Here is a 16,943-nt window from a genome sequence, read left to right on the forward strand (position 1 = left end):
AATGTCTATATTCAAAGTATTTATGAGTTTTAAATAAAAAAGGAATTAAAGTAATTTCAAGTTATTCAACATAGTCATCTAGATTTTTTGGTCTGATAGTTCTTCTCGCTGATGATCGCCTAGAGACTGTAGATTCCACGAATTCATCATTATTCGATAGTTTCTTCTTTTTTCCCGCCGATTCTGATGGCGACTTTCTTCTCCTGCCACGTTTCGGCGTGGAAGGACCATCATCTCGTTTATCATCAGCATACTCGAAGAGGATTTCCTCTGAAATTGCATTGACCGAATGTTCCATAATTTCCTCTTCGTCGACTCCCTCAATATCAATATGCTCGGAGGCCATTGGAATTTGATTTGGTTCCTCTTCCTCCTCCTCTGTATCCAAATGTCTTTCTGTTGGTTCCATTGGCTCTAGAATTGGTGGAGCCAGATCTTCTGGATCTTCGACAGTTATTTCACTTTCAAGGCGCCGTCGTCCAACTTCATTTAATATTTGTTCTATTGGGGTAGAATCCTGCAGAAAATACATATTTTTAGATTCCAAAAAAAGTTTCAAAGTTTTTTAGTAGTGGATAGTTTTTGAGCCGAGACTCTAGACACACTATCAATGGAACATATGTATTAAAGGTGAAGTAGAGACAACATTTTTCGTCTCAAATGACAGAAAATAGACCCTATTAAACGAATATAACTGTAAAACTTAAAAAACAATGTTTGAATTTGAATTCCCGCTCTAATAAATTAAGTCATTTTCTACATTTCAGCGCTTTCTGGCTAAAATTGCCCGTTTCCCCAGATTGTTTCTTCTATATTTGATTGAAACTCTGTTTTCAACTTTCAAACTTTTTTCCGTGAAGAAAACTTGATAACCCGATAGAAATTGACCTAAAAGCGGCAATTAAATATTTATTTTTTTTTTGAAATTTGTTTGAAAAATTGACAGATGGTGTTTTAAATCAAATATAGAAGACAAATCAAGAAAAACCATTAAATTTAGCCAGAAAACGTGAAAATGTAGAAAATGACGTCACTCGTTTGCGCGGGAAATTAAATTTAATTCGGCTGTTTCTTTGATTTTTGCAAATTGCAAAATGATGCGTAACACTCACCTGTAAATCCTTCTCAGCTTCCTTACTGGAATCTTTGTTATACGCAATAAACGATGAGAGCGCTGCGTCCATTTTCGCGTAAGACTCGTCGTTTTCCGGATATACCGAATGAAATCTGCAGTGCTCTCTTCCAACAAGTTTACAACAAAATCGAGACATTTGGTTTGTACATAAACAATTTCTGAATAACAAGCATCTCGACGATTCTCGAGCTATATCTCCCATAGCAGTTAGATCATATTTTTGTGATGATTCAATGCCCATACATGAGCATAATAGTCCAGCAATTGATACTTTCTTGGAAGTCATTGACATTTCGCTGATTTCATGAATTGTTGGAAGAAGATCGAACACGCTGACCCATGCGTAGATGTTTCCTGAAAATATTTGAGAAACAAAATTTGTAATTATCAAATCTAACAAACTTTCTGATGGCCATGGAGAATCGGAGCTTGTGTAGTGAACTTTGAACGGATAGTATGGGTTTGATGGATCGACTTCTCCAATGTAACCGAAATAATATTGTGTGTTGTTTCCACGTCTTGGTTTTGTGATTCCTTTGCGTAACTGAAATAAATATGTTTCTTTAGGAGAAAAAAAACATATTTTGATATAAAATATGCTATATGTATTACGGGAACTCGAAATTCTGTGAATGCGTATCACGCAACATATTTGACGCGCAAAATAACTCGCAGCGAAAACTACAGTACCTCTTTAAATAGCTACTGTAGAGATTGTGCCGATTTTCCTTTTTTTGTATTAATTTCTCGCTTTTTGCTTCGCCAAAGACGAAATATGAAAGATCAGAAAATGTTCGGTTTTTTATGATTTTTTTGTTGAGAAATCTGAATTTTTAATTTACAAAATGTTCCGTTCTTCGAAATATAAATTTTCGAATTACTTACAAAGACTTTTCTTCCAGGTTCAAAACTAGTGTTCAATCGATTCTCAACACCTTCCTCTTCATTTCTCAATTCTGAATGATAAGAAATATACTTGTCGTGAATGATTTCTTGATTATCTCCATTATGATATAAATTAGGAGCTTTTCTATTGAACATTCGTTCGAATGGCGTCTCCATTCGATCAGGAATCGGTTTCTGATTATATTCCATTACGAGAAATTGCAATTGTTCTACCCATCGGTTTCGTGTTCCAAGCTCATTTTGAGCTAGTTCCAGAACCCATCGTTCTAGACAATTATACGGAAGCGGTTCATTCCAAACTTCTCGAATTTCCACAGCATACACACTTTCCAATGATTTTATTGTATCCCGGATGTATGTCGGCGAGAATGATGTTGAAAATCCCTCCGGAACACCGTATTCATTAAAAATCGAGTTCAAAATTCGTCCGATCGCTGTTCTTGTGCACTCGAAAAGTGGTTTCGCCCACAAAAATCGTGTTTTCAGACAAGTGACGATGAGAATGTTGTCGTATATTTTGTTTCCATAAATTGAAGTTGGCATCTCATGAACATCGATTTGAACATATTGCATTGGATGATTAGCCCAACATGCTGGTTTAATGGGGAACACTATATCCATTGGTCTAGCATTATCTGCATTGCTATTCTGAGATTCTGTGTCAGGAGCATGACCGATGTGATAGAGCTGCATGAACGTATGTACTTCACCGCTGGAGGATTCGACACGGTATGAGATGACTGAGGGGCACGCTGATCCTTCTTTCAACATTCTTTCACGTGGGAGTCGGTGTCTGGAAGAAGAGACATTATAGGTGGAGTACCGAAATAGTTTTAGTTTGAAACTGGCTCGAAAGTTGTCTGAAATTCCGTTTTGGGCCTATAACTAGAACAAGAACTAAAAAATTCGTTACTCATTTAAAGGTGGAGTACCGAAATCTGAGACTGCTTTTTTAGAGCCAAAATGGTCCAAAATTATCAAATTTCGCAATGAGACGCTCTGAAAATGTTTTTTTTAAGTTACGGCCGCTTAAAGTTTTGGAAAATATACTATTTTTTGCTAAAGTCTCAAATTTTGGCAACTTATCAGAGTCGCAGCGGTTGGAACTTAATTTTTATTCAATTATCACTCCTTAATTGATATTTGGTCCTTTATTAGATGTTTATTCCTCGATTTAATTACATTTTAGGCCAGTTCCAAAAAACTTCAAAAATTGTGGAATGTGACTTTCCGCGGGAGTTTTTTGTTCGAAAAGAGAAAAAACAGCGAAATTCTCTGATTCCCTGGGAAAAATCGTGCGTACTGTTTCTTACGTCCTGAGTAGATTTGGTTGCGTCTTACGTAAAGTGAAGCTCCTAAATAAACTTGCGCAACTCCTGAATGGCCTCGAATTCCTAGATAGTCTTGAATACTGTCACACCTCCTACGTAGTTCAGTGATCTTTTTCTATCACAGCCGATTTTTTCCAAACTCACTTCTGTGTTTGTAACACCAATTTGTGCTCACTCTTCGAGCAGTGCATAACCTGTCTGCGATATTTCGGTTGTTTTGTGTGCATCATGAATCTACATCCCGATGCAAGTTCGACCAAATGTCGAAACTTCTCGAACTCTCCGATATTCACAAAAGATTGCAAGTGAATTTCTATCGGAAGCTCATGCTGCTGGCTAAGATGGCGTCGAAGGGTGTACAAAGAAGCGAAAACTTCCCGGCAGTCTCCAAGGGGACACATTACGTTGTTCTGGAAATTTCACAAATTTTATTAATTGATTAAATCAAAAAATCCGCCGCCGCCGCCGCCACTCACATTAAAACTTCCATGGCATTTGTATCGATGAGCTACAAACGTCGATCTGTCCTCGTATTCCGTGTTTTTTCCAGTTCGCATGCAAATTTTACACATGAATGTTCCATTTTCAGACTCGTGTGGTTGGTATATCTGAAATTCTTTTAATTTTTGCCTGATTCGTTTCCGTATAGAATCTTACGTCATACACAGCATTCCGATCATTGGCTATACTCAACGGGTCGTACTCTATATATTCGTCATCATCCTGAAAAAGACTTGATGTTTCAAACAAAAAAAGAACAAATTGATTACCGCAAAGATCACTTCCTCTCCGTCGACAACTGCGATTTCTGCTTGAATTTCGTCGCCGGTGACTACTATTACATTCTCTTCCAGTTCAATCGGTTCTTCCGAATTTTCATTTACTTCTACAGATTTTGAAGTCGATGGCAGCATTTTTTAAGAAAAAACTATGGCGTTTTAAAAATATGCGAGAGACAAATTTTATGTCGGAATTCAAAATGTTCTCCCGTGTCTGCGTCTAGGCTCTCTACTCTCCCTTGCAGACAGAGCGTACTTCCACACCTCTCGGAAAACAGCAAGAATATTTATTTTCATTATTTTCATTATCAAACACATGCACTCAGCAAAAAATGAAAAATGCAATGCCTGTGGCGGTTACCGATTTTCCGTTAATGACGGATTCAAATATTGCGATAGATGTGGCGCTTTATTTGAGGTATATTAAAACAAATTTAATAAATCTCGATTCATCTTAAAAGCATTTCAGAATTTTGAAGAGCTTGAGGAAGAAGAAGGAGGATTACAACAGACCGTTGGACAAGGAAAAGTGAAAGTTCGAAAAAATGATGATCAAAAACGAGTTCGAAATAATGCAGCACCAGTAAATCTTCCAAAAGCACAAGTGATGCGGGAAGCTCTCGAAAAACGAAGCGATTTCTTGCAACAACAGGCAATTAAAGGAGAAGAGTGGGTAATTTAACCTTTGCAGTGCAGTTTGAAGTTCACAGTCATTTATATAAAAATGTTTCAGACTCGAGCTACCACATGACGCGACACCCGACTACTTATACCGGCTGGCACTCCGACTGTTCTCTTTCACTCAAATTCTCGCGAAATCCGGACACATTCTGGTCCACGAGCTCAATTTCGAATCACGGGTTCAGGAAAATATTCTCGCCACTTTTCAAAAATACCTGGCGCACTGTCAAGTAGCATTTTGCCATTCTGAACAATGCGGCAATGACGAGCATCTTCGATTTGTAGCAGTCATGGAAAATCTTCGATACGAACAAGAAGAGCGAGAAGAAAAGCAACGAAAAAGAATGGCGAAGCGTGGAAAAGGAGTAAATGCTTTGAGCAAGTCTGCAGCAGCATGGACCCTTTTAACCCAGGGTAATATCACTGAACACTTGGACATAGCTTCTGATGAAGACGGAGATCAAGATGCTCAAGGAGGGCAGCAACTTGATGACTTAACGTTAGAAACCACACAGAATCCAGATGAATCAATCCGTGTGAACGATACTACAATGGGATTTGTCCGAAAAGTGACGACGGCACTTTCTAAAGAAGCATTACGTCGCGCGAGTCAACTGATTTTAAATTTAGAAATGCTTGTCGCAATCCTCCATTCGGCGTTGATGTCTTCAGGCTATCAGACTATTCTAACATCTGACGTTGTTAGGTGACAAATATCATCTGAAACTTCTATAGAACGTTCACAATTTCAGGTGGATTCGAGAAGACCGTTTTCGAATTTCTCGTCGATCTATCCGCCTGATCCGTCAAAGTCAGCCGGAACGAATGAAACAAGGAGAGGTGGTGAAGCCGACGATTGTCGATTACGCCGAGCCATTTCTAGTGCGTTTTCTCGAATCTAGTCCTGCGTGAATATGCTTTTTTCCAGCGTTTTCCGCTCTACGAAATCATGCGAACTTGTACGATCTTTCATCAATCACTCAAATTGGCAAGCAGCATGGCTCCGCAAAGCTTTGAAAGTGTTCGTGACAAAGAATTCCCAAAGTTAAAATGTTACTTTTCATGAAAAAATAATGTGTTTACTCAAAATTAAGACTGTGGGTCCTCGCACGTACGACTCATTTTACCCTTTTTAGAATTTTCAAAAACGAAAAATCAATCATGAAAAAAGATATCAACAAGAAAACATGTAATCACTTTTTTCACTCCCTTCCAGATGTCCGCTCGTCTCGTGGATAATCTGAATCTTCCTTCAGACATTCTCAGTCGAATGCTTATACTGGAATCTATAATTCCATGTGATGTGAGCCCACAGCTTCTGAAACAAGTCGACGTGGATATGGGATATAATTGTGGACAACTAGCGGCAATGTCTCCGAATGTTTATTATTCGGGATTTCTAACAAGTTTCGGAAGAAAGGAACGAGGCACACAGGATGCCGATTTTTGTGACGAGTGAGTAACCTGAAAACGATTTTCGCGAAAAGTAACCCTTTTGGTTTCAGAGTATTACTGTCTCCAGATGCAAAACTCATTGCTTATCTTCTTTTAACTCTTCGTTTAACATTTCAACTCGATAATGCTCAATGTGCTCTGCAGGATGATCAATATTTTGATGTCGATTCATGGATTCATCAATTAGAAATGCGAATCAAGTGCTGGCAAGGGCACAATATGAGTCTTGTAATGAGAAGCTCGTTAGTTTTGGTTTTTATGAAGTACATAGTCATCAATCTATCATTTGTGATAAAGAAAAAAACGGAAAAATTTGGTTGAGTGAGAGAAAAGCCAGCTCAGAATCAGCATAAGAAACTGAATTTCGAAAAATCTTAAATATTTTTCAACGTATTTTAAGTTTTTCTTCAGGTTGAAATTTTGAAATAGTGTATTCAGACAGTGTATAACATATTCCAAAATTTCAGGAAATATTCAATGACTAAGTTTCGGCTCAAAATCTATTGCCAACATTTTTCGGATTTTTTGAAAATGTGTTTCCCGATTTTCATTGTTTCTAAAAACAAAAAGAACATGGTAGAAACGACATTTTCAACTATTACTGCTGATGGAAAATATCCTTAAAAATATTTAAGATCCACTTTTTTTATAGTTTAAAGTGCTTTTTTCAAAATACTTCCCAAAAAATTGAACTTCCGTATTAAAAATGTTTTTTTTTCAGATCGCATGTTCCAGAAATGGTTGTGGATCCGCCATTTGGAACGAATTATTTATTGTGAGTCTCTCAAGCTTAGCTACACATATTTTAACTGCTCGAAACGTTTCTAGTCACCAAGAAAAAGGAGCACCGCAAGTATCATGTCGCCGCCGCCAAGCTGGTTTCCAGAAGTGTATACCAACAGAAATGTCATTCAACTCGACTTCCACACTTCCTACTGTATTTGATGTTCGTCATATGGGATTGTTGACTGAAAGATGCCAAATGGAAGCACTTATTTCGCCCGTTAAATTTCAGAGGACTGTATTGGGAAATGAAATTGAAAGGGATCCGTTAACATTTGAAAATGTTGATCGACAATCTAAAAACACGTTTTTCAAACATTTTTCGGTTCGTTTCTGTAGTCTCCTGTGCCCAAATATCTGAAAATGTGGTTACAGGCTTTCAAGACGACGGAAAGCTGCGACACATTCGAAGAATACTTCCCATGTGCCAAGAATTATTTGGTAATTCATTCAAATTTTCAGAATGCGGAAATATCGGAAAATGTGTATTTTCGCAGCGAATACCTTAAGAAATCGGAGCGTGGATGAGGATTTTACACTAAAATGCGCAAACTGATCCTAAATGCCGAAATACCACAAGAAAAACGAGAAAAAATCCATTCAGTTTGAAAAAAATCGGTTGATTTTAGCAAATTTTCAATTGTGACTAATCTCTTCAATCGAATTTCCGCGCTATTTTCTTCACTTCCGACGCGCTACGTTAAATCTTGTGTTTTCCCGTTTTTGTTCATTTCCAAACGAAAAAGACGCTACTCCACCATTAAGTTTTTTTCTTAATTTTGATTCTAAAAATTCTAAACACGATCTTAAATTTCCCTATTCTTGTCAGTAATTTTTCTTAAAAATGTAGCTCGATTTAATGCGAGGACTTATTTCAGCTCTTCAAACGACCTGACTGGATTCAGAACTGCACGGCACGGCAAACTCATTTCAATCCAGTGAGATTTCAGCCACAGGGGTGGTGGGCGACTGATCGGTTACTCTGCAAATCGGCAATTTGTCAATTGGCAAAGTTATAACTTTGCCAGATTTGCTGGAAAATACCATTCGTCCCTGATTTTAGCTTTTTAGCGCCAGATATTTTATTTTGTATTATCTTTTCCAGGTAACCGGACCAATAAGATTCTACTTGAGCAATCAATCGTGTGATGATCTACTCGGAACTGCCGCTACATCATTCTCTCGTCGATTTCAATTTCTTCTCGATGCCCTCTCACTGATAATTGGTGAAGACAAGAAAGCTGTTTATGCAGCATTTGTGATGCTTGAAATGCATCTAACGTCTTCTGAGCGTATTCAGTCGATTCGCGACGATTTGCTCACGTCGTCTCCAATCACTTTGAAGTGTCAAAAATTTCGAAATTCAACTCATCATATTCCGCGAAAATACGGTGTCATTTCGGAAGTTCCTATTGATCGGATCGAAAATTTGCGATACTTCAGATTATCTCGACAGTTTTTCGGTTTGTGTTTCCAGTTTTCGCACGTGCCAGTGTGAAATGATGTATTTCAGAACACGAGGAAATGCCGACTACTATCAATATGGAGCTTATCGACTATCGTAATCAAGAGATTCGGGATTCCGTCACCGAGACAGAAGTCCAACGCGCTCAAAACAGAATCATGAAATTGTGTTACGAGTTTGAGCAGTTTTTTGGTATTTTAGCTGTTAAATTTTGGTGATCTCAATGCTGTTATTTTTATTGTTGATTGTTGATTGTTGATATTTTCTGTTGCATTTTTAATTTTGAAGAACTTATTTTATTCTTGAATTTTCTGAGAAAAAAATTAACTACTTAAATAGAAAATAGAATTAGACACAAAAGCTGACCCGGAAGAAAAATAGAAAAGGGTTAAATGAAAGTTTAAAATTGAAAAAAGAGAGGATTGTTCTAGCCGAGAAGAGCTTTCTGCATGGCAACACCAAGCTTTGCAGGACTATCAGTCACCACCACATTCGCATTGCGAAGAGCCTCGATCTTATCGCCAGCAGTACCCTTTCCACCAGCGATGATAGCTCCGGCGTGTCCCATTCTACGACCTGGTGGAGCAGTGACTCCAGCGATGAACGAAACAACTGGCTTGGCATTGGAACCAGAGTTGCGAGATTTCAAGAACTCGGCGGCTTGTTCCTCGGCTTGTCCTCCGATTTCTCCGATCAGAATGATTCCTTTAGTTTGTTCGTCCTCCAAGAACACTTCCAAACAATCAATGAAGTTAGTTCCGTTGAACGGATCACCTCCGATTCCAATGCAACGCGTTTGTCCAAGTCCGACGGTAGTTGTTTGATGAACAGCTTCGTAGGTTAGAGTTCCCGATCGGGACACAATTCCGATGCAACCCTTCTTGTGAATATGCCCTGGCATGATTCCAATCTTGCAATCTCCAGATGCAATGATTCCAGGGCAATTTGGCCCAAGTAGACGAGATTTGTCTGCAAATGAAAGTTCATGCAGTTTATAGAACTTTTCTAATTTTTTCAAAATTAGTTAATCTGTATTTTCAGGCCAAGTATCGATGTTATCTATCATACTATACTCACTTTGTTTTAAAAGTCTATTCTTGACGCGGACCATATCTTGCTGCGGAATTCCTTCAGTGATTGCCACAATCAAGCCAATTTCAGCATCCATAGCCTCGTGAATTGCACGAGCTGCTCCTGCGGCAGGAACATAGATGACAGTAGCGTCGGCTCCAGTGCGGTCTTTCGCTTCTGCGACGGATCCGAACACGGGAAGCCCGAGATGCGTTTGACCGGCTTTGTTCGGCGAGACTCCTCCAACAAGATTCGTGTTGTATTCGAGCATTTGCTTGCTGTGGAAGGTTCCCTGACGTCCGGTGAAACCCTGGAAACTAGAAATTTTTTATAAGTCGGCACAAACGTGTCTCACCTGGACAATAACTTTGGTGCTTTTGTTGATCATCAAGTTGTTACGGGTGTCATTATACACACTACGTGTGACTGCCGCACGGGTAGCAGCACGGGCCGCCGATGCCAAAGTTGAAGCCATTTGAGCACTGTACCTATAAAATATGATTTATTGGCTAAGGTATGTGAAACAAAAAAGCGAAGGAACTAAAGAAGGAGAACGATGGCATGATCATTTCATTTGAACCTTTGCCCCGTGGGAAATTGAGGCTACGTCGGGGCACTCAAGTGAATGAAATTGACTATAGCCTATACATAGATTGCTCTTTTTTATTAGGAAACATGTAAATCAATTCGATATCAATTCTTTGAAGAGCAAATGATGTGGCCATAAATATTTAATAAGATAATCTTAATGTTGTTTTAGAAACAGATCCGTAAAAAATTTCACACATTTAAAAACATTTATTATGGCTGCCACACACTAGAAATAGTTCTTCTTATCTGTTGAAACGGAGTGAAAAATGACAAGTGCAAAGTCTACGGGAGATTGACAGAGATCATTTTGCAAGAACACAGCAGGCGGATAGGAGAGTGAACAGAAAAAAATCTATTGATTCTAAGAAGAGAACCAGATTGTGGCTTTTTTTTTGCAGACCAGTCCGTGGAAAAAAGGAACGTCCTTCTAGGAACAATTGGGCAGATGTTCTATTTTTTCTAAAGTATCACATTTTAATGCAAAATAGAAAGTAATAACCGAAGAAATGTGGGGAAAATAGAACAAACACATACATTTTCCAAGAAAGGCGGTGAAATGCAAACGCGCTCCATAGATAATTTCGTTGGGCGGCAATATGAACCTGGATTTTTTGGACTTTTTCAAAAATTACTTTTCCAATTTTATTTAGATATTAAACCTAGGTAATTTAAAAATCTTACGAGATGTATAAATACATGTTATTTATTGCACTGTGAAGTAAATAAGGTAGTAGACTTTATACAGAATATTGATTTATATTTAAAAAAAAATATTTTGGGAAACAAATTCTTATTCAAAAACAATTTAGTTCAACAATGCAATTTCAAATACATCTAATATCACAGAAAGAAACATTGGTAATAGCAAAGAAGATGGCAATCATTAAAAAAATCATGAAATATAAATTCAAATATAAACGAGCGGTTCAGAATCGATACTTTTTGTAAAATGTGAAAGTGCTGTTAACCAGCGATTTCTGTCCGTTTCTTCTTTAAACGAGAAGCAGAAGCCAGGAAATCGGCTACTGGAATAGCCAGTTTTCGTCGAACAAATCATAGTTGCGTTGAACAAGTTTGGCGATTTTCTTGTTGGCTCGGTGCCAACATACCAAATCGAATCATCCATAGGCCACGCTTTCCAGAGTTTCTCGTTTCGGAACGCGACAATCTGAAAATCCGTAAAGTATATGCTAGAAATTATTTGAAAAGGAAAGAATCAATGTGTCGATTTACGGGATAGTGTATACTATGACGGATACACTAGCACATACCGAAGTCCCATTTTCAATCTTGACTTCATACGATTTGAATGTTCGTGACCCAGGCTCAGCGATTTTGATTTTCCCAGTAAAACATGACATATCAGTCCCGTTGAATTGATATTTATCATGATCAAACAATAGATATGCATCTTTACAATTCCAATCAATCCATTGAAGTACACATTTTGACATTTTCTGAGCATTCGGAAGTCGTCTGATTAGGTTTCCACCGGCTAGACACTCGAATATCGCATATGGAGAATCGGGTGGTCCGTCGAATCCACGTTTTGCAATAGCCTCTCTACAAACTTCCTCACTCGCCAAGCTCATTTTCACATTGAACGGGCGGTTTTCTTTCTCCCAAACGTGGATCGCCACGATGAAGTCGGGACTTGGCTTTTTCTGAAATTTTTGATAATTATTTCAAAGCTTGAATTTTTTCAAAAAAATTGGAAAATAAAAAAACTTTTTTTTATATTTTTCACGTGGTGTCAGAATGTCCCATTACGGTTTCATCTACAAAACATGTGGTTTTTACTCCAAAATAAGTGACGTCAGCACGTTCTTAACCATGCAAAATCAGTTGAGAAATATGCGTCTAAATTCCCGCCATTCCCGAAGATCAAACCAAAATTGGACACGCTGACGTGATTTTTCGAAAAGTCTCAAAAATCGAAATCATTTTCGTTATTTTAGGTTTTTCTGAGAAGTAGCATGGGATCTTTTCGTGTAAAAAAATGAGTGAAAAATTCAAAAACCGAGCCCACTTTCGAACCAATAAGAATCTGATTGGTCCAAAAATAGGAGTTCTAAATAATTTTGGAGAAAATTCAAAAAAAAATCTTGATTTTTTTTTGTTATTTTGTGGTTTTTTAATTTGAGACTATTTTGGAATAAAATCCCCATTAACGCTACTCCACCTTTCAAAAGCCATTTTCCAGGTCTCGTTATACCTATTGCTAAAAGCCTGAAAAAAAACAAACCGTACCGCATTAAACGATTTCTTCTCGGCATCATTAACCATCTGCCGACTCAACTCTTCCTCAATGCTGATCTGAAATTAGTTTCATAACTAATATTTTTTTGAAAATACTTGAATATTTAAATATTCAAGTATTTATTTACCTGAAAAACAACATCATATCCAGTGGTCAAATGAATTAGCACATTAATCTGATGATTATAACTCTCGCTGAACACTTTTTCATCCATTGCATCCGTCAAAAACAACGAAGCCGCAAAAACCTTTGCCAGATTCTCAACACTTGCTCGATTTTCTTGGGCGTGTTCTGATACGTTTTTCAGATGTCCGATTAGTTTTTTGAGCGTTGAACGATGTACTAGTTCGAATGTGTTTATCAATTGGGCGTATCGAGCACATAATTCGTCGGATTGTGATTCAGTTGCTGAAACAAGAAGTTCTATTAGGATCACTTGGTCGTGGCGGGGACGCTGACGTTCTGCAATCAAAAACTCACCGAGATCAAAAAGATCAGCTTGAGAAGAAGACGGAAACAATGGCGCATCAAGTTTTCTGAAGAATTGCCGAAGGACATCGGCTACAGCATATACTGTCTCATCATTCTCATGAACTGGGTAATAACCGACGGGATCTGAAAAAAAGTTGGAAAAATTGAAATATTTAAAGGTGGGGTAGCGTGGATGTACTGTAAAATGTGCAAACTGAACCTAAATGCCAAAATACCATAAAACAAAAACGAAAAAAAATCGGTTGATTTTGGCAAATTTTCAATTGTGACTAATCTCTTCATTTGTAACTTCAAAACTTCAAATGAGGAGATTAGTCACAATTGAAAATTTGCCAAAATCAACCGGATTTTTGTAATCAAGAATAAATCTAACCTTCTGTCAATTTGGTTAATATTGTCTTTGCCTCAGTGACTTTTCCATTTCTTCGATAAATTCCTTCGCATTTCATTCCATACGCCGAAACAAATCGAATACACTTGTCGACAATCTGAATTTCATATAATCATGTTATTTTTTGAAATGCAACTAACAACTGGAATATTATCCCCAGTGAGTCGAAGATTCTCTAGACGAGTAGCTGGTCTTTTGAGAAGAGCCTCGATCGCCTCGTACCAGTGAGAAGTTGTAGAATCGTCACGGGAGTCGATGTAGAGTGTCCTGAAAATTGTAAAAAATTTGTTTTCTTTTGAAAATCAAAAACTGTTTTAATCGCGTTTTCTTCTTCGTTGACAAAATTATATTACCCAGTTGCGGAATTTCGTGATTCTTAATTAAAAAGTCCATGCCCCGGTCCTGACACGATTATAACTTCGTAGCTACCGTACTCACTAGTATTTCGAAACTTTCTCCCCGATTTTTACTTCGCTAAAATATTTAATCAAAGAATCAACAATCTTTCGGGAAAACAAGAAAACCACCGAATCAAATTATACATGGAAAACCATAAAAAAGCTACAAAACTTCGTTCGTTTCGAGACCGGATACAGAACTTCAACAAAGGGTGTAATTGACATTTTTTCGATTTTTTAAAACAGAACATCGAAAATTTAATACCGAAAAACGAACCATCGCTCTTATAGACATTATTCGTTTTTAATTGCATTTTGCTTTAATTTCCCCACTTAGCTTGCTAAATTTTCAGAATTTCGGTGAAATATCAATTACACGAGAAAGTTATTTGAAAAATGATAAACAATTTGACAGAAATCGACGCTTAAATTGAAAAACATTTATTCGTAACGCGCTGTGACGTTACAAATTGTGTGCAGTGGAGCGATGGGACAGCCTGACACCACGTGTAATAAGCCTAGGATTTAAAATATTCAGAGTTAACTTACACTCCGTGAAGCGTAATTGAGAAGGGTCCTCGTTTATGTCTTGCATTAGGACAGAACTCGGATTTATCAATTCTTTCCCGCATCGTCATCACTTTCCGTAAATCGACTTCTACGAGCTCATCTCCAATAATGGACCCTACAGTTGACATAAACGATGTACCAGCATCTGACCGCTCACTATTTCGATTATAGATTCGATCCTTTGCGTCCACCAACATATAGTGAAGTGTTAGACCATTAATTCCAGCAGAACATATTTTCCATTCTCCGGTGGTTCCGTGTTTTATCCAAGTGATACCACATATTGTGAGCTCATCAGCGTCACGAAGAACTGATGTTAGACCGTAGTTGAGTGAGAGCCAAGCTTCGGAAAGGAAGAACATCCAAAGGTTCGGAGGATCTTCTGGGATAAACGAGATAACGTTTCGTTTTTCTCCCACGTGAATCAAAATGTATGGAGTATCGGAAGCCATATGGCGAAACAGGTAGATGCCTTTAATATCGAATGTTCCATTACTTGGTTCTGTAGAATCTTCATCATCGTGAAAAGACAACTGCATATTGCGGAGACGGCAATGTAAACGTTTTTCTTTTTTTGACTGAAAAATTTTACATTTTCAAATTTTACTAATCTTTGAATCGTAGAACTTACACTAGTCAACGAAACAAATCCGACAAACGTAATAGAGCTTCCATCAATTTTCATTTTTCCTTCATCTCTAAAAACATCATCTGATTCTGAAGAAATAATATTGTCAGCTGATGGATAGATTGGCGGCACATTGACATATAAGTGAGTTGGTGGTGGATCTGGTGAAGAGCAGATTTCGACGACATTTTCATACCGATCACATTCGCTTTTTGTCTTTTCTTTCACGAATTGCGGCGAAACATAGAGATTTTGATGTGAATTATTTGTTGTGTTGTCCGTGTAAAACGAATCATCAAATGGATCTATGGTAGATCCGATAAACTCAGAATTATCATAATCACTTCTTCGTGGACATGGAGTGTATGGGTTTTCTTCGGAGTCTATAGATGGCCGGGAATCATCCCCTGGTATTGGGGCTGGAATGCTGGCGTTGAGATTTTCAGGACGACTCGATGAGCATGATTCATTTTCCTCTTCCTCTGTTAGCCATTCTCTCAGCTCATCACAATCTGGCGATGTGGTGGGAGCTGAAACATTCTCTTGCACAGATTTCAGGAAAGGTATAATTTTTATTAAAGGGAAATTAAATGCCTAACCATTTGGAGCAATATTATTCTCAATGTTGGTAACGATACTCAGGAGAATTTTTCTAATTAATAAGATACTTACCATTTGACGGTGAGGGCGTAATTCCAGAAATGGATCGATAAGTGTCTAGCGAGAGGTATAGAGGATTCTCCACCACACTTGAATTGTGATTTTCGTAACAATTAGTCGAGCTCGGCGATGATGTTGACGGTTCTGAATATACCGGAGTCAATGAAACGTCGATTGGGAGAGAAGGAAGAGGTCGACTGCAAAATGAGTGTTTGAGAAAGAATATTGAAAGAGCCAAAAAATACTTTAATTGAATTCGTTCGGGAATGACGGGATGCTGTTTCCATCCAGCTGGTGGAGGTGGTCTCGGAGGCGGTGGAGCATGTCTTTGTGGTGGGCTCATCGAAGTCCCCGGACTCACTTCGATAAATCCAATTCCCGGTGGATCTTGAGAAGAAATCGTCTCGTTCAAGTTTAATCGCAACTCTCCCAATACATTGCCAAAATTTTGAACAGCTGTTGAATTTGCAACGGCACGAGGTGGCTTCACAGGAGGTCTTGGAGGCAACGTTGGTTCAGGGGACGATGGCTGGAAATGAAAATGTTTCGATTTTATTTAAAAAAATCAATGAAAACCTCAAATTTTGTCCTTGGTTTCGGCACTGGTGTTTCCATTAAAACGGTTCTGAAAGAGGAAATACCGATTTTCAAGAGGAAAGAGACAACTATGAACAATGTTGAGTCATAAAATAAATAAACAGAAAAAAAATTAAGATGAAACTGCAAGAAAGAGAGTGGAAAAACCGAATTCTTATATCATTAAAGTAAACAAGGAGTTGTGTGCTTTCCAGCTATAAACTTATTTTGGGCGAAATTAAAGTTAATCTTTTTAGAAAAAAATGGCATGAAAAATGTTTTGGTTTTTTTAAAATTCAAGTTTTGCAACCTAGCTGAAAGCTTAAATGATTATTTAATTAAATTTTTGTTTTCAAAACTTTTCGGTGGTTACAAAAACAGTTCTATGGGCGAATCTGATAGGATCTTATCTCGGTCAAAAAAGCAAGAAATTTTCAAAAAAGATTCCAAGTCAATCAAACGTCACATGGAATGTTTTATAGACTAAGCTTAGACCTAGGGTAAAGTCAAAACCTTTCTCTGTGAGAAAATAATTGATTAATTAACGCAAATTGAATTCGTGAGAAAAAGAGTATGTCACTTTCACGGTGAAACTGTTTCTTGGTTGGACATTACAGTGACTCAGGAAAGAAAGATACCCAGAGAGCACTGTGTACACGAAGGAGTGTGAAGATCAGCAGACACGCAGATATCCCAACAAAAGAAAATAGACGATGTGTGAGGCAGAGAAAGAAAAACAAAGAATGAGTCATCACACGAACATAGTCGATT

General features: G+C 37.8%; 4 protein-coding genes across 5 annotated transcripts; 1 reads left to right on the forward strand and 3 right to left on the reverse strand.

The window, feature by feature from the left end:
- Window positions 1-7: 7 nt before the first annotated feature.
- ztf-18 (C2H2-type domain-containing protein) lies at window positions 8-4,340 on the reverse strand. Its single transcript, NM_001381718.2, has 8 exons — window positions 4,143-4,340; window positions 4,030-4,095; window positions 3,849-3,980; window positions 3,517-3,782; window positions 2,021-2,834; window positions 1,538-1,679; window positions 1,113-1,489; window positions 8-517 (listed from the first exon to the last, which is right to left on the reverse strand). The coding sequence occupies exons 1-8, from the start codon at window positions 4,284-4,286 to the stop codon at window positions 62-64; spliced, it is 2,397 nt and encodes a 798-aa protein (NP_001367780.1). The 5' UTR covers window positions 4,287-4,340; the 3' UTR covers window positions 8-61.
- An 88-nt stretch (window positions 4,341-4,428) lies between these two features.
- F23H11.2 (TATA box-binding protein-associated factor RNA polymerase I subunit B) lies at window positions 4,429-8,840 on the forward strand. The gene is made up of 13 exons (NM_064886.6): window positions 4,429-4,569; window positions 4,621-4,820; window positions 4,885-5,538; window positions 5,585-5,714; window positions 5,761-5,853; window positions 6,049-6,287; window positions 6,338-6,529; window positions 7,009-7,062; window positions 7,116-7,395; window positions 7,446-7,511; window positions 7,949-8,008; window positions 8,176-8,533; window positions 8,584-8,840. Exons 1-13 carry the CDS (start codon window positions 4,468-4,470, stop codon window positions 8,751-8,753), a joined length of 2,598 nt encoding a protein of 865 aa, NP_497287.2. The 5' UTR covers window positions 4,429-4,467; the 3' UTR covers window positions 8,754-8,840.
- Window positions 8,820-10,094, reverse strand: sucl-2 (Succinate--CoA ligase [ADP/GDP-forming] subunit alpha, mitochondrial). The gene is made up of 3 exons (NM_064887.8): window positions 9,962-10,094; window positions 9,613-9,916; window positions 8,820-9,504 (listed from the first exon to the last, which is right to left on the reverse strand). The coding sequence occupies exons 1-3, from the start codon at window positions 10,079-10,081 to the stop codon at window positions 8,963-8,965; spliced, it is 966 nt and encodes a 321-aa protein (NP_497288.1). The 5' UTR covers window positions 10,082-10,094; the 3' UTR covers window positions 8,820-8,962.
- Window positions 10,095-10,968: 874 nt separating this feature from the next.
- Window positions 10,969-16,221, reverse strand: F23H11.4 (Rho-GAP domain-containing protein; the record flags this gene model as incomplete). Of its 2 annotated transcripts, NM_064888.6 has the most annotated exons (12): window positions 10,969-11,365; window positions 11,469-11,861; window positions 12,448-12,513; window positions 12,585-12,865; window positions 12,938-13,072; window positions 13,323-13,437; window positions 13,481-13,607; window positions 14,288-14,886; window positions 14,940-15,466; window positions 15,609-15,793; window positions 15,842-16,125; window positions 16,173-16,221. In NM_064888.6, 12 exons carry the CDS (start codon window positions 16,209-16,211, stop codon window positions 11,105-11,107), a joined length of 3,012 nt encoding a protein of 1,003 aa, NP_497289.1. In that variant the 3' UTR covers window positions 10,969-11,104. The 2 variants fall into 2 exon arrangements, with proteins under 2 accessions (NP_497289.1, NP_001360004.1); NM_001373840.2 differs by having other exon boundaries at window positions 10,972-11,365; window positions 13,323-13,607; window positions 16,173-16,211.
- Window positions 16,222-16,943: the final 722 nt, after the last annotated feature.

This window comes from Caenorhabditis elegans, chromosome III, assembly GCF_000002985.6.
Source record: "Caenorhabditis elegans chromosome III".
In the NCBI taxonomy this organism is placed as follows: Eukaryota; Metazoa; Nematoda; class Chromadorea; order Rhabditida; family Rhabditidae; genus Caenorhabditis; species Caenorhabditis elegans.

Coding starts and splice junctions, on each gene's coding strand:
- F23H11.2 (NM_064886.6), top strand. CDS start 4,468: ATGCACTCAGCAAAAAATGAAAAATGCAATGCCTGTGGCGGTTACCGA. Junction 7,512..7,948: donor CATGTGCCAAGAATTATTTG/GTAATTCATTCA, acceptor GACTTATTTCAG/CTCTTCAAACGACCTGACTG. Junction 8,009..8,175: donor GGCAAACTCATTTCAATCCA/GTGAGATTTCAG, acceptor TATCTTTTCCAG/GTAACCGGACCAATAAGATT.
- sucl-2 (NM_064887.8), bottom strand. CDS start 10,081: ATGGCTTCAACTTTGGCATCGGCGGCCCGTGCTGCTACCCGTGCGGCA. Junction 9,917..9,961: donor GCACCAAAGTTATTGTCCAG/GTGAGACACGTT, acceptor TCTAGTTTCCAG/GGTTTCACCGGACGTCAGGG. Junction 9,505..9,612: donor GAATAGACTTTTAAAACAAA/GTGAGTATAGTA, acceptor TTTCATTTGCAG/ACAAATCTCGTCTACTTGGG.
- ztf-18 (NM_001381718.2), bottom strand. CDS start 4,286: ATGCTGCCATCGACTTCAAAATCTGTAGAAGTAAATGAAAATTCGGAA. Junction 3,783..3,848: donor AATGCCATGGAAGTTTTAAT/GTGAGTGGCGGC, acceptor TGAAATTTCCAG/AACAACGTAATGTGTCCCCT. Junction 2,835..3,516: donor TTGGTGTTACAAACACAGAA/GTGAGTTTGGAA, acceptor CTCTTCTTCCAG/ACACCGACTCCCACGTGAAA.